The sequence below is a fragment of the Nelusetta ayraudi genome, unplaced genomic scaffold, assembly GCF_046127955.1.
Source record: "Nelusetta ayraudi isolate G7.1 ecotype Tasmania unplaced genomic scaffold, CSIRO-AGI_Nayr_v1 ptg000058l, whole genome shotgun sequence".
In the NCBI taxonomy this organism is placed as follows: domain Eukaryota; kingdom Metazoa; phylum Chordata; class Actinopteri; order Tetraodontiformes; family Monacanthidae; genus Nelusetta; species Nelusetta ayraudi.
The window spans coordinates 1,510,376-1,525,654 of NW_027466108.1; the positions used below are offsets into that span (position 1 = coordinate 1,510,376).

Consider the following 15,279-nt stretch of genomic DNA (forward strand, 5'->3'; position numbering starts at 1 on the left):
CACATGCTTGGAGTGCCAGGGGATTACGCAACTGCCCTCCAGGCACGACTGCTCTCCAAAAAACAAACAAAAACATTTTCAACTGGCTGACGACGCAGCGGCGGCGAAGCGGCTCTGGAGGGGCTGTCGCACGCTCACTTGCTCACTCGCTGGTGTGCGTCACCTGACCACACGGACAGACTTCCTTCTTTTCCTACCGTGACAGTCGGCCGCTCGGACCGGACAGAAGTGACACTGGGAGCAAACGGCCGTCGCTGCTCTTTGAGTGCAGAACGTGGAGGAAGTGCCAGATACAAAGAAGCTGCTTGTTAACTGAATGCTGACGTCTCATTCTTCCCTTCAAGGCTCCCTGAGTTTTATAGGCTGCGTTCAGACTGCAGGCGAATCTCATTCAAATCCGATTCTTTCTCAAATCCAAATTTTTAGGGCTGACTGTCCACAGTTTTTTTTAGCAAGTGTAAAAATGGGATCTGGCTCTGTTCAGACTGGGCCGCATTATTGACCCATCTGACAGGTTGCTGTAGCAACGACGTCGGAGCGGAGGCGTCGTCCAGCGTAGCGTGTAGTGTGTGACGTCATATAACTGCGACAGCGGCACTTAATGTGATACCTTCTCCTGGAGCTTGGCTTGAATGGAGCTACAGTATCTCCCCACACACTGATGAGCCAATGAGTTTCCTCCTCTGTCCAGGGACTACTGTTTTCTACTGCTTCTGTCCGCTCCATTACGTTCCAGCTCCGCACCTGGAATGCCCCTCTCTGGTCTGGCGCATTGGGTCTGGCGTCGCGTAGGGTGACGTCACGGACAGTCAGAACCCAGACGCTTCTGTCCAAATGCGATTTGAAACTACCTCCCGAAGGCGGTTTCAATCCGTTTTGCAAAAATCGGATTTCATGTGATTTGTGACTGCTAAAAATCGGATTTTGGCGGGCAGTCTGAACGCGGCTACAGTGACTCAGGGAAGTGATAAGAAGTGATAAGACTCCCAGGGAAGTGATAAGACTCCCACATACCATCGTTCAGTGGCGGCCCTGGTCAAAGGTGAGCGTATAAAACTGTCATAAAAGCCGTCCATGTTCTGGACCGTCCCCTCCCCTCCCTCCCTCCCTCCCCCAGCCCCTTCCTCCTTCTCTCCACTGCCCCCAGCCAGCTGGCTACGTCGGCGCTAGCGGTCAGCCTGGAGGTCTCGCACTAGTTTAGGGCTGCGTCGGGGCCGTCCGTGTGACAGGTCAGGGTGTGGTTAACAGGCTGCATGGAACTAGCATCTGGAGCAGAGTGTGTTTATGGGCAGTCGCCAGTCCACAGACAGGCCAGTCGGCAGCGTCGGCCAAAGCCCGAGTCTGGCCGAGAAAGTCTAACAGGCTGGCTGTTCGTCCAGACGATCAGATCACTGACACATAACTGAAAAATAACTAAATAAATAAATAAATAAATAAACATCAAAAACTAGCGAGAGTAAGAGGGAAAAGAGTTGTTTATGTGAAAATTACCACCTCAGCTTCTCGAGGATACCTCACATGGGAGAGATTTCCCCAAATACGCTACCCGTGACTATAAAATAAAAGCACCCGTTGCACAAATAATTGCAGGAGTGGGAACCGGCACGCCGGTGACGTAAATGCCAGCAGAACCGCCCATTGCCTCCGCCGCTCAAAGGAGAGGCGGATCTGCTGCGACTTGCCTTGTATTCTGTTGATAGAAACCCAAACAACCCGTGCAACCTGGATACACGATACACAAGAGGGGAGGGGAAAAAGAGGAGGACAAAAATCTTCCTTGGTCACACGCGAGAACACACGCGGCAATTATTACACAAAAGCTGTAATAATTCAACATCAAAGATGAAGATAAAATCACAACCTCGAAGGCCCGTAAACGAAAAGGATGCATCAGCTGACGGAGCGTGAGCCTGGCGGCCTGCTGCAGGGCCCCGAGTCTTCCTCCCTCTGATTAACACGGGCGACCGCAGGGCCGTCGCTCTGCCTTGGACAGAGGTCAAAGGTCTCAAAACAGACTTGACTCGGCCAAACGAGAGGGCCGGGTTAGCGGGCCCACACAGATAACAAAAATGCCTCAAAGCCCACGCATTCCCCTTCCTTCCCTTTGCACAAGTCGGTGATGTCACCACGAGACCCAGCGGAACGGGACAGGAGCCCGGGAGGAAGAGGGAGACGCCGCCGCTCTCTTTGTTTGTTTACGGCACATTTTACCAGGCTAAGTATCAGGGATTGATTGAGAGCAACAATTTAAACCACAACATCACTGTTGAGTGGACACAGGGCAGAACTCGCAGTGACACACACACACACGCGCGCACGCGCGCACAAAACGCACGCGCACCCATTCAGGGTCTTCCATTAACGCTAACGTTCTCCTTTTTAACTCTTCACTAATTCTCGATGGTGAATCTGAATTGCCTATAGAGCATTTTGAGTGTGAGCAAACATTAATAAGAAGAAAAAGAAATCCTCATTAGTGTTAGACTAATGGAATCTTAATGGAAGCTTTAGAGTATAGGGGCTTTTGTGTGACAGTTTTCTATGGCGGACACAAAAAAACAACTAATAAGTAATATAATAGGGGCACAATTTGAAGTGAAAAAAGGGAGAAAAGTCTGTTTCACTCAGCTCCCAAACAAGCCTGTGAACTTCCTCCCTCTACTCTATTTCAGCCACATGTAAATGCCTGACTTTACGATCCAAAACCACCTCAGTGAGTCCGGTCTGTGCTCTACAGTTGTGTGTGTGTGTGTCTGCGTATTCATGTGAGCGAACTGTCCTGAGACAGTTTTCCTTCTTAACCAATCTACGGCTCTGGGCCCTCTGCCATATTCTGAGCCTGCCCACACGTCCGCCTGCCGCCCACCAGGAAGAGGAAATTAGAACCATTCCTTCCTGTCATTGCTCCGCCACCAGAGCGCACGGCCTCGGAAGAGAGGGCTCGCACGGCCGGGGAGAGACGCGCACAAAAGGCCGCTGGAATCTCTTCACGACGGCTGTTTTTCCGACAAATGAAGCGGCGAGTCTTGCGGGTTCCGATGTGAACGGAGCAAAGAAAGGGGACAAACGCACGCTGGCGCTCGCACACATGTTCAAACTGCTGGGGGGGAGGAGCCGAGAGGAGGAAGCAAAGCCTTAATAAGCGCTCCGGAAGATGGATGGGATAGTCAGACCACTCCCTTCAGAGCCTCTGCTTTGCATGTCGTTTGTGTGTGTGTGTGTGTGTGTGTGTGTGTGTGTGTGTCTTTAAAAAAAAAAAAAAGCCAGAGGCTTAAGGAATGGAATAGCGCTCACACGCGGCTCATATGGGGGCGAGCGTTAGGAATGAAAAGCAAATTCCAGACGGCGCTACCACTCACTTCCTCATTGAGTTTAACAATATGTATAACAACTCAGCAGGACTTCCTTTGGCCCTGGATTTATAGTGCAGGTCAGACAATAAAAATGTGAAAGCAGCAGGGGACTTCTGATGCCCAGTCCATCCCCCCCCCCCTCTTCGTGGGACTTTTTATAGAGAGATGGAATTGTTTTAAGCTCTAGCGACAAACTTTAAACCATCTGTTATTCAGAACAAATAAAACACTTTTCTTTATCTGAAGTAGGGAAGTTCGATATTATCAGCCTCCTGATATTATCGGCCGATAAAGGCATTAAAAATTAATATTGGAAAATATCGGTATCTGGAAAAAATATTGTAAAAATATGATTTTTTTTTTAATTCTCCCGAATTTAGTAGTCATGCCAAGGAATGAATTCCTTGAATTTCCTGATATTACTAAATATTAACAACGATACATCACTTTACTCGTCTCTACTACGCTTGATGATGTCATCAAACTGCATTGAAGCACAACTGCAAAAGAGGTGCGTGTTTCGGCCGAGTGCTTTCAGTGGTGGCTGGCTGCTAACAAAATAGCTCGTTCGTCACTGACGACATCATCCAGCAGGACATCATAATACAAATTAGCCATAATATGTCAATTCCAAGACCGCATATATCGGTATCTGTTGATATTGGTATCGGAAATTAGGAGTTGCACAATATGGGGATATTGGATATTGGTAAAAAAGTCAATATTTGACATCACTAAGCTGAAGCATATGATCAAAAAAAAAAAAATTAACCAAATAAACAGGAAATCAAGAGAGGTACTTACTTTTTCAAGGGGTCAATGACAGTTTTCTGGATCTGGTTCACCTGAAGTTGAGAGAAAACAATAAAGTTGTAAGTGCCGCAACAAAACCAATGAGGAGCTGCAATGAGGAGAGCAACGCAGCAAATTGTTATTCATTGTCAAATTGAGTTACATCACGACTGAAGTTGGAACAAAATTGCTTCTACATCTCTTGTTCACATGAATAATTGTGTGTAATTCAAATAAGCTCTCAAGAAAAGGGGGTGCGGGGAGGGGGGCTCCTGCAAAGAAACTTTCGTGACGTTGACTATTTTATTGTACACAAGCCCCGAGGACAAGACCCTGAATATTCATTGAGTGCGAGACACAAAAGGATGCAACTGTCAGGGGACGGACATGAAAGCGAAACCCGACTGATGTGAAATCCTGCGGAGGGTGGGCTGCCGCGCCAGATGAAAGTTCTCTGCAAACAAACATTTTAACAACAACAGTTAATATTTTTCTTCCCCGCGTTCTCCTCCCGGTTGCTGGGAGTCGACAGGGGAGGAGGGAAGGAGGCGAACGGGGGCTGGGTGGGGGGCGAGGGGGTGAGGATGCCGGGGTGGGGGAGGAGGAGCTGGGTTGTTAAGTGGAAGTAAATGAACGTCTCACCGAGGCCTCCAGCCTGGCGCTAAGTCACGCTGGCAGAAGTCGGAGTCGCGATTTAATAAAAGTTCCTGCCGTCATTTACATTGCAGATTGCAGAACCGCTGCTGCTGCTGCTGCTGCTGCAACGGCAGGCACGACAGAGAGGCGAGCTGCGTGCGGACGGGGAGTGTGGAAGCCAGTGACAGGGCGAGCAGGGCGGAAGGATTCTGCGACGAGGAGGCCGAGCGTCTCTCCAAAATCATATGTTCGCTCGCCATCGGTGGGACGGCCGACAACAACAACAACAACAACGGAGCTGGATCACAGCTGCTTTTTTTTTGTAGTTAAAATAAATAAATAAACAAGAAAATGCCCTGACCATCTCAGAGAACGTACAGCGGCGGCGGCCCCACTACTTCACACAGGCACATTTCCAAGTACAAAACACTTGATTGTGGTTTGAGGGGAGAAAAAAAAAACAAACAAAAAAAAAACTGAAAAAAAAGAGGCAAAGCGATAACAAATAAGTACAAGGGAATTGACATTTTCTTTGTTTTACATATTCACACCGACCCCTCCCCCATCCTCTCACCCCCACCTTCCCTCCCTCCCGTCTCGAGCCGCTGCCGCCGCTGCTGCTGCTGCTGCTGCTCGGAAGGTGAGAGCTGCGCGGTGGAGAGGGAGAACAACAGCGGCAGATTTGCTTAAGCATGCTGGTGCCCTCTACCCTCTGCCCCCTTCCCACAGAGAGGAGGGGGGGAGGGGAGGTAGGGGTGGGATGGGAGGGTGTTGGGGGGGGGGGGGAGGCAGAGCTTATTCCGCGGAGGGCCCTCGCGCGGAGCCCCGAGGCCGGGCGCTCGAGCAGCAGTCTTCCATCAGTGAGTCACGGGGCAGAGGCCAATCCTGGCACACAGGCCTCCCAAAAATACACGCAGATCGCAGAGGAAATCAATATCCCCCCTCCAAACGGAGCATCCTCTCGCCGCCGCCGCCGCCGCCATCTACGCCGGGGCTCAGCTTCGGCAGCAGTGCGCCGGCGGGGCTCGCAGCAGCCCTCGACTCGAGCCCCAGAAATAAACACACGCAGACCTGGGCCACTGCTGCCTTCATTATCGCTTCTCACGTTTTATCTGCTGGCTCCCTCACTCGCGGGCCCCGCGGCGGAACCATCTCGTCTCCACTGAAGGGGAAGAGGAGCAAAGGGTGGACGCTTTTGTGTCTGTTTCGCCCAGGCAGCGGCAGCGGCAGCAGAAGCAGCAGCAGGGTTTTCGCTGCCGGTGCCGTCAGGATCCGCGGTCGGGCTGGAAGGGAGGGAGAAGCGCGAGCAGCAGTTTTCCAGCGAGCCGGGTTTTTCTGAAACACCTGGCCAACCCGAGGTGATGTTCAACACAGCAGACTGGCCAAAAAGTGCTCAGGAATCGCTATTTTGCCTACAGCTCGTTCTCAGCCACTCTCCGAAAAAAGGAAAAAGAGAGCGAGAGAGAGAGAGGGAGGGGGAGAGAAGAAGGCAGGTAACCCTGCCCAAACCTGTAACGGAAGATCGTATTAAGGCGAAGGAGTTTTATTTGGTGAGACTGTAGGACGTGCACGGAAAATCAGGCGTGACCTCGCTGTCAAAATCCACTCTGGATCAATGTGAGTTGCAAAAAGAAATAAAAAATAAAATAAGGGAAAACAAAAGAAACAACTACGTCAATACACTCGGCGACGGTCGTCCCGTGGAAGTGAGGAGCTGAACCGCTGCCTGTAAAGCACCAGATGGAAAAAAAAACAAAACAACCTGGCACATGTATGGTTAATTTGACGGATGAGGCAGTTGAGGTTGGAATATAGAAGCTGCATTACAGATACAAATTTGGCCAAACTGGAAAAACGTGTTAAAAAGTGACAAAAATATGACAACCACTATGTCATTAATGCAAACCAACACAGAGACAACCAAGCTAACGATGCTAATTGGAGATGTTTATTGTCACTACATCTTGAAACAATTTGGACTGACCAGTTAAATTACGGAGAAAATGAACTGAACAATAAAGGTTTGGGAAGAATCGCACGGCGAGCCTTTCTCTTTTCTTTTTTTATGAAATCTCTTTTCCCCTTTCGAGAAGCTGAGCTGATTTTGGTCGCTGGCTGTGACTTTGTAGCGTCATACAATCCAAAACGTCCATTAAAATTCTGATATCCGCCAAGCGCTCCACTGTGAATAGAGTTGACGAGGTTGGGCGGCCGCTGCTCTCACTCAATTGTCATAACGGGATCGCGGCGTGAGGTCCAGCCATGCGGTTCTTCTGCGTTCACATTCTTGTGCGATTGACGGCCACGGCACGACGTCGGGCTGCAGCAAGCGCAAAACTCCAACTGGAGTTCTGTTGTTCACCGCTGCTGCTCCACCGGGCTATGAAGCCTTATACGTTGAAACCGTTTGAAGCTCTTAAGAGTTTTTTTTTTTTGTTTTTTTTTTTCATAGTGAGTTCTGATGCACTGCTGTGTTCAGCTGGCTGGAGCACAGCAGAAACACATAAAAAGGAAAAAATATTGACGACTCAAAACACGAAGGCTGAGGACATGAGCCGATTTTAAAAATGTAGAAGACATTGGATCAGACACGACTCGATTGGTTGTACCCAGGTCTCGGCTGGCGACCAAGGGTGGCGGGGCCTTTGCCATCTATGCTCCCAGATTATGGAACAACCTCCCTAAGGGCATCAAGTCCACCAGTACGCTAACTAATTTTAAACCACTTTTACAAACCTACTTTATTTATTTATACTTTATTTCTCCTTTTGTATTTATTGACTAATTTCTTGTTGTTGTTTTAACGTTGTACTGTTGTTATAGTTACTGTGTTTTTATGCTTGCGTATGCACTTTGTAAATATGTTAAGAAAGGTGCAATACAAATAAAGTTTATTGTCATTATTATTATTATTATTATTATTATTATTATTATTATTATTATTATTATGATTACTGTAAGCCATGAGGATTATTTCAACCCCTGTTAACTCAAACATTCTTCTACACTAGAGGCAGACACAGACCTGGATCGTAAATATCAAACATGATGGACATTTACGATCCAATCAGGCCAAGTCTACAGTTGCAGCCATGGCAAGCTCAGAATTGGGCCAAAAATCTGTGTCTGAACTGAAAGAATAGCATTTCACAATGTCAATAAAGCTCCATACTGAAGCGTTTCTGACCGTCTAAACTACAATTTTAGTAAGTAAGTTAGTCAGTTAGTCAGGAAATCAGTGAGATCCAAATAATAGAAAGATTGGCATCATAACGCCCAGGGTTTTTAGGACCAAGTCAGAATACACGGAGAACAACAATAACGAAAAAAAACTTATACTTGTACAATGCAAAAGTTACTATATACTGAAAACACTCAAACTGGCAGGAGTGCTGTTGCCCAAGCCAAGTCCTGGAACGCACACACCCCAGGTCACAAACCCACACGCTGTCTGTCCAACCTACGTCCAGCTGTCTAGTCCCTCAAAACTGCTCCTGCAAAATATAATCAACTGTGAGCTCAGCCAGCGCGAAGGGCTGCCCAATTATAAAGCGAGAGGAGGAATAAAAAAAAAAAAAGCAAGGTGACCCCAATAGTTCTGTGCTTCAGCTCCAACTTATAGTTTCTGGAAATACATTTCAACATGATAACTTTTGTCTCCGCCTGCAACACTGAATTTACTTTCTGTAAAGGTAGAGAGAAGTTCCTGCCATCGAATATCGAAAGGCAGCTCAATGAATCAACTTCCCAATCCTACTTACATTGACAGTGAATGCGACTTCACTTTTAAAACTTGGAAAATAGATCACGGAGAGACGCTGGACGAAAACCGAGTCCACTTCATGAGATTTCTCAGAAAGTATAAACCCAGTCCACCAGACCCCCAGATGAACAAATCCAGATGGTATGCTACTCCCAAGGTAGCCCACTACAATTCAAACATGGAACATACTTTGTAGAAAGTTACTCATTTCGCTGCGCGAAGGTCAAAAAGGTTGCAAAATCATCCTGATAAACAACCAAAAAGTGAAAAGAAAAGGGAATATTTTGAAGGCAACCAATGTGAAAAGCACACAACACCTAACAGCAGGGCAGTGAGTCAAGAAAACACAGATGGAGAAAAAGTCAATCGCTATATGCCTTAGCGTGAGCGCCTGTGTTCCGCTGTCGTTTTTTCCCTCTTTTTTTAAAAGTCTACCCTTCGCAGTGCACTGCCTTCAGGATGCACGCATGCAGTGCCACTATGATTCACATGATAACTACCTTTGGCGATGATTCTAATCAAAAACCCGAAGTGTAAGCGGCAAATAAAACTGAAGGGGTCTGACAGCCGAGGATGAAATCTTTACAGCTGGAAGACAGACACAGCTGGGGCGTGCAGTGTTAGCTGAGCTGCTTATATGGCCCTGCTGTAGTTGCCCCTTAGCGCAAACAACGTATATAGACATATACTATGAATAATAAGAAAATAATAAATTTACTGCTCCATGTGTACATGTCTTTTACCCACTACTACTATTTTGAGTCCATTTCAATTTCTATTGTTTGGATTCAAAATGTGATGCAGACTTTCAATTAAATTTTATTTTAAGAACTTTAAAGTTATGTCTAATTTTTAGAGGTTTATTTATATTTTTTTAAATAAAAGGGCAAGCTAAATTGACAAGCATGGTCTCAGTTAATACGTGATACAAACTTGTGGTCTTCACTCAACAGGCAAGTTTTATAGAGGAGAAGAAAACCTGGTAGAGTTTTGAAGAAGTCAATCTCAAACTTCTGGCAGCAACAGTTGATCTGAAACTGTCATCAGTCTGTTTGACTTGAACAGTTTGGAAAGTGATAGGCCGACGCTCACACGACAACAGAGCTTCATTTTGAGTTGAGTTATTCCTGTGGCAGGAATCCTCCAGTGAGTGTTTCCGTTATGACCAAATGCTCTTTTTCTAGATTTTTAATGAAGAAAAGAGCAAACAAATTTTCCAGCTTGTGTCAATACCATCAGATTTAAAATGTACACGCACCAGCATATTTTCTGTGGAGAGGAGGTCCTTTCATTGTTATATCAGATAGCAGTGAGTCACAAAAGCATCAGTTCTCTCAGCTGATAACAAGTAGCTCCAGCGTCCAGGGGACGATGACACAGATGCTTTTCAAAACGGAGCAGACGGAAAAACATAAGGACTGTCCACACGCTGTACACTGCATTACAGCCTTTCCAATATAAAATCATCTGTGCTCTACTCTGTTCTGCCTGTTTAAGAAAGACCAACTCTGGATTTAAAAAAAAACAGGGAAGATGTGATTTGACACAGATCCATCTGGATTGAAGTTCCAATCTGAATCCTTTACAGCGGATCCGAGCACCAAATGGCCAATCAGGGGTGCTTTGAGAAGTAAGAAGTGGTAGCGCCGCTGAGTGGGCTCGGCTGTGACAAAAACCCAAAACCCAGACGCAGCATTGTTTCACTCAGATGTGGAAAATGTCTCTGGATGAAAAGCAGAGTAACGAGGAGCGACTCAGGGCTGCTCTCGTCTCTGCTGCGGCATTAGCGCGAGTTTGTTTAAGCGCGGCGCAGAAATAAAAAAATGGCGCGGTGACGCACGTAAAGCGTCAGCCCTTCACAAAAGACACAATCAGGTTGTTGTTGGCAATCAGTTTTAGTTGAAACAACACATCGACCTGCGTTGAAAGCGACAGGGCTCATCAATCCTAGGGAATTATGACACATTCTGTACCAACTAGCACAGGCGTGGGCAAACTACGGCCCGGGGGCCATATGTGGCCGGTTAAGATTTTTAATCCGGCCTGCCAAACTTGAAGGAATTATATTAATAGCAGGTACACCATAAAATAGCTGCATTTCATCATTTTTTCCCAGTGTTTTAAGAGTAATTTCAATAAAGAGCAAAATACAGTGGGGCTTCAAATACAGATATTAATGTTCATTTTCAACAGACAAATTTTAGAACCCACTGTGGCCCACCAGTCAAAAAAAAAAAAAAAAGTTTGCCCGCCCCTGAACTAGCAGGTCGGGTTGAATATAAAGACAGAGTCAGAGTCTGACCTTCTCCTGGTTGAAAGCGTCCATCCTCTTCATGGATGTGTCCAAGGCAGTCATGGATTCCAGGAAGGCCTGGTCCTGCTCACACAGTGGATTACTGAGCAGGTCTCCAGAGATCTTCACCGCAGCTTTGGACATGGCTGACAAAAATGGAATAAACAAAGAAATAAAACAAACAATTAAAAAGAGGCTTTCCAATATTCTTGACGTTATTACTGAATAAGATCACTTCATTTAACAAAGTTCTCTCTCAGTGGATTTGTTTAAATGCTGTTTGATAAATAAAATGAAAAAAATATTACTAACCCATACTATAATAATTTTTTTTTAATACAAATGTTTGAAATAATGTGTTTTAAAAAGTGAGGTTCAAGAAACAACCGAAGGGGAAATTGAGTGCAACAGTGCCATTGAGTTATTGGTGTTGCCTGTCGTGTTCAATATTCACCCCGGCACCGAGAATCTTTGCGATGATTCTACGCTGACAGCACCAATTACTGCTAATCTGCATTGTGACACTTGGTTTACACACAGAGAACATATCAGATTATGGCCTCACAGTCCAAATAGACGGGGGCCCCCATCGAGGAGACGCGGGCTGACAGACAAGGCTGTGGTGAAAATGGGCTCCATGGAGATCTGGAACGGCCGTTTTCACACCACCTCGGGATTCTCTCGAGACCAATTTTCAATTGTCATTTTTTTTTTGTTTTTTATTGCCGTTTGGCATTTGTCCATCTCTCTCCACACGACAAGTTGCACATTGCTGGAGCCGACACGGTCTTGACATGGCTGAGAGGCATTTTGGTTTCATATGGGTCAGATACAGAAAATCAAAAGGTGACCTGAGGGTCATCACTTAATTATAGCGAGAGAGACGTGTGGAAATAAGTAAATACCCTTGTGGTAATGTACAGCTGAGACATCCACAAACAGTGCTGGCGCGATAAGATGGTTTTGCTCCCACTACTTTCTTCGCCGTCTGGTCCCATTGTTAAAAATTAGGAATTAAAGCAGGCCTTAAAAGATTTTATTGTCTCCTGGCAGCTAATTGGCAATGAGTTCAATGGAGTTTTGTGCATCTCTTGACTTAATTAAGGATGGCCAATATTGAAATCAGCGTACTAAATGCAGTGTTGACATGCAGAGTAGCTCCAGTTCTTTGTTTAGTCGCAGTTGGAGACAGGACCTGCGCAACAGATGGAATCCATTAACGGTAATGAGGGCCTGACAGCTATGACACTTTGATGATGCAGACATCCATATTCCAGAGCACAAAGGGAAGGAAATGAAGAAGCCTCTCACTCCTCTATCTGTCCCCGGCTCTTCCACCCCCACAACTGACTATTTACCACAGGCCATGTCTACGGCGGCTTCCAAAACACACAACTCCAAAACCAACAAATAAGCAAATAAAAAGTTGAATAAACATGGCCTCTGTACCAGAATGAAAAAAACAATAACAAAAAAACATGAATAAATGAGGGCAGAAACGGAAGGCAAACTGTGCCCTAAACGAACATAAATCCCACAACACACGTAGCCTGCAATACTGTAAAAATGATTTAAGACCGTCAAGTTATTTCGAAGGCTGACGCACCACCACAAAATAACAACAACAACAAAAAAAAAAAAAACACAAAAAAAGACGAAGGAAAAAAAAAAACAGGACAACCAAATGTTTTCCTCGCCCTGGATAAACCTGCCAAGCAACATCAACTATGTTGGAGCACAAGTAGAGATCAAGGGCACACCCAGCAGTTTACACACCCAAATCAGCCTCGGTGCTTTTCTTCATGTCCTTGTGAAGCTTTTTTGTCTGATCCTCCAGCCTGCAAGACAAGAGAGGAAGGAGAAAAAGACGATCATTAGCCAGCCTCGGGTCTGCTAATACAGTGGAGCCACAGTGCGACTGCTAACAGCAGGAAATACAGAAAAGACAAAAGGCGTTATTAGGAGGAAACCAAAGGCAAAAAAAAATTGAGACCCTTCACGATGCAGACTACTCAGCACTTTTCTTCTAATTGCTCTCCATAAAGTGCAGTGTATTAAACTTGGTCAAATGTTCAGAGAAAAAAAAATCCCCAACACCCGAAAAACCAAAATAATAATAATAAAAAGTAAAATGGAAATTGAAAACATTTTACTGATGCAACATAAAATATCATCAATGCACGCCATTAGCTAATTAATAATACTGCAAATCCTTCACGATACTGTCAACTACATTTGTGCTCAAAAGCATTAATGTCTTCAATCATTCCACTGCACATTTTCAATTGATGGGTGTTAAAAATGGCAATTACCAGACTACGGAGGCTGGAACACATGCCATTCACCATATCAATTAAGGCAAACGAGGGGTTTAGAATCTCCCCTGAGACTGCTGTCATATCAATTCTCCCTGTGCGATGAAAAAGCAAACACGATGGGGTTTCATTTCCATCTCGGCTTCCAGGGATTATGTGTAGTAGAGGGGAATGATCTGTGCGACCCTATAGATTTTACAGAGGGGTCTGAGTGGCCACTAGCCAGAAGATTTGCAGACAACAGTCGTGTGCACGCTGATACGCAAGCCAAAACTGGTTGTCAGTAGCATTTAGATACGATGTTCAGCAGCTGAGCAACAAACGCTCACCGGCTTACCGCTTGCTGTGTGCCAAAACGTGACCGGCTTGATAGTTGTCTTGGTAATCGCTTTTAATCAAGAGATGTCATTTTAAATATCAGCTTATATCATTAATTGGAGACAGTGTTTTTACTGGGTGGAGGAACAGACAACGTATCTGCAGAGAAAACAGCATTATAAGGCAATGCTGAGGTCAAAAATATGGTGAAGGGGGGAAAAAAGAGGAAGAAGATTGAACAGTTTAAAATCCAAATCAATGGTGGATTATTTTTAGCTTGATTGCTTTTTAGTATAATAAAAACAAAAACAAAAAAAACACTCTGTCCTGGGAATATGTCAAAACAAAGAGCCAAAATTTTCAACATTTAATTGTGCAAGTCCAATTAAATTGAAGTTTGTATTTCAACTGCTTGCAATTTTGCTCATTAATATGTTTGTTGGACAAAGAATCAACTGGTAAACTCCGAGGATAAGCAGTACAAGGCGAGTATAAGCAGATTATTATATCAGAACTTGTTCTCCACATGCCTTTGTTTGCCTTGACACGTTTTAGAATTCTGCACTCAAATCACCACATACCAGATGGAGGTTGTTCCAAAAATGTCATTTGCAGTAAATGATGTAACTTCATCCCTTATTGTTCACGCCACAGGAAAAACGACATTCTGTCATAACAATCTCCACAGTAACTTCTTGTCTCCTCACACCAATTAGATGTAACTGGGTCTCATAAGCTGTGAAAGCCCTCTAAAACACTGGCGTACATTAGGGATGTTTGGACGGAGATGCTCCTAATCGCACATAATGCAACTTAATATAATGATAATTTGTTTAAGTGGGAATTATTCGGAAAAAACAACAACAACAAATGAACTTCTTTCTTTCCTGTCACACAGACAGGTGTGCAGGTTTATAGCAACCATGGAGACAATGACAGAGTCCATTTCTCATTTTGTAATGTATTAAAAAACAGTCAGTAGTAGTAGTTTATATACATACTGTACACACACACACACACACACACACACACACACTGTATATATACACACACATATATATGTTTATATGTATATATATGTATATATATATATATATATATATATATATGTATATATATATACATATATATATATATACATATATATACATATATATATATATATATACACACACACACACACACACACACACACACATATATACACACACACACACACACACACACACACACACACACACACACACACATATACATACATACATACATACATACATACATACATATATATATATATATATATACACATACATACATACATACATACATACATATATATATACACATACATATATATATATATATATATATATATATATACATATACATACATATATATATATATACACACATACATACATACATACATACATACATACATACATACATACATACATATATATATGTATATATACATACACACACATACATATATACATACATACACACACACACACACACACACACACACACACACACACACACACACACACACACACACACACACACACACACACACACACACACACACACACATATATACATATGTACCCACGCACACAAAAATAAATGTAATCAATCATAATGTCTGTCTCCATTTGAACAACAATATCAAAGACACCTGCCTTAAAGATACTAAAGGGATAGTTCACCATTTTGGTAGATTTGGCCATGGCCATAACGTCCATAGTCACATGAGTGGGTTGATTCTGATTAATTTTCAGTGCCTGTTGTTTTGAGACACTGGCA

At 44.3% G+C, this 15,279-nt stretch overlaps 1 protein-coding gene across 1 annotated transcript in view; it reads right to left on the reverse strand.

Moving 5' to 3' along the window:
• bin3 (bridging integrator 3) overlaps nucleotides 1–15,279 on the reverse strand; it is a 34,826-nt gene that overhangs the window by 6,945 nt on the left and 12,602 nt on the right. The window contains exons 4-6 of the mRNA XM_076039089.1: nucleotides 12,614–12,675; nucleotides 10,847–10,983; nucleotides 4,158–4,198 (exon numbers count right to left, since the gene is read on the reverse strand). Of these exons, the coding sequence (XP_075895204.1) occupies nucleotides 4,158–4,198; nucleotides 10,847–10,983; nucleotides 12,614–12,675 (240 nt within the window). The remainder of the gene's footprint in view (nucleotides 1–4,157; nucleotides 4,199–10,846; nucleotides 10,984–12,613; nucleotides 12,676–15,279) is intronic.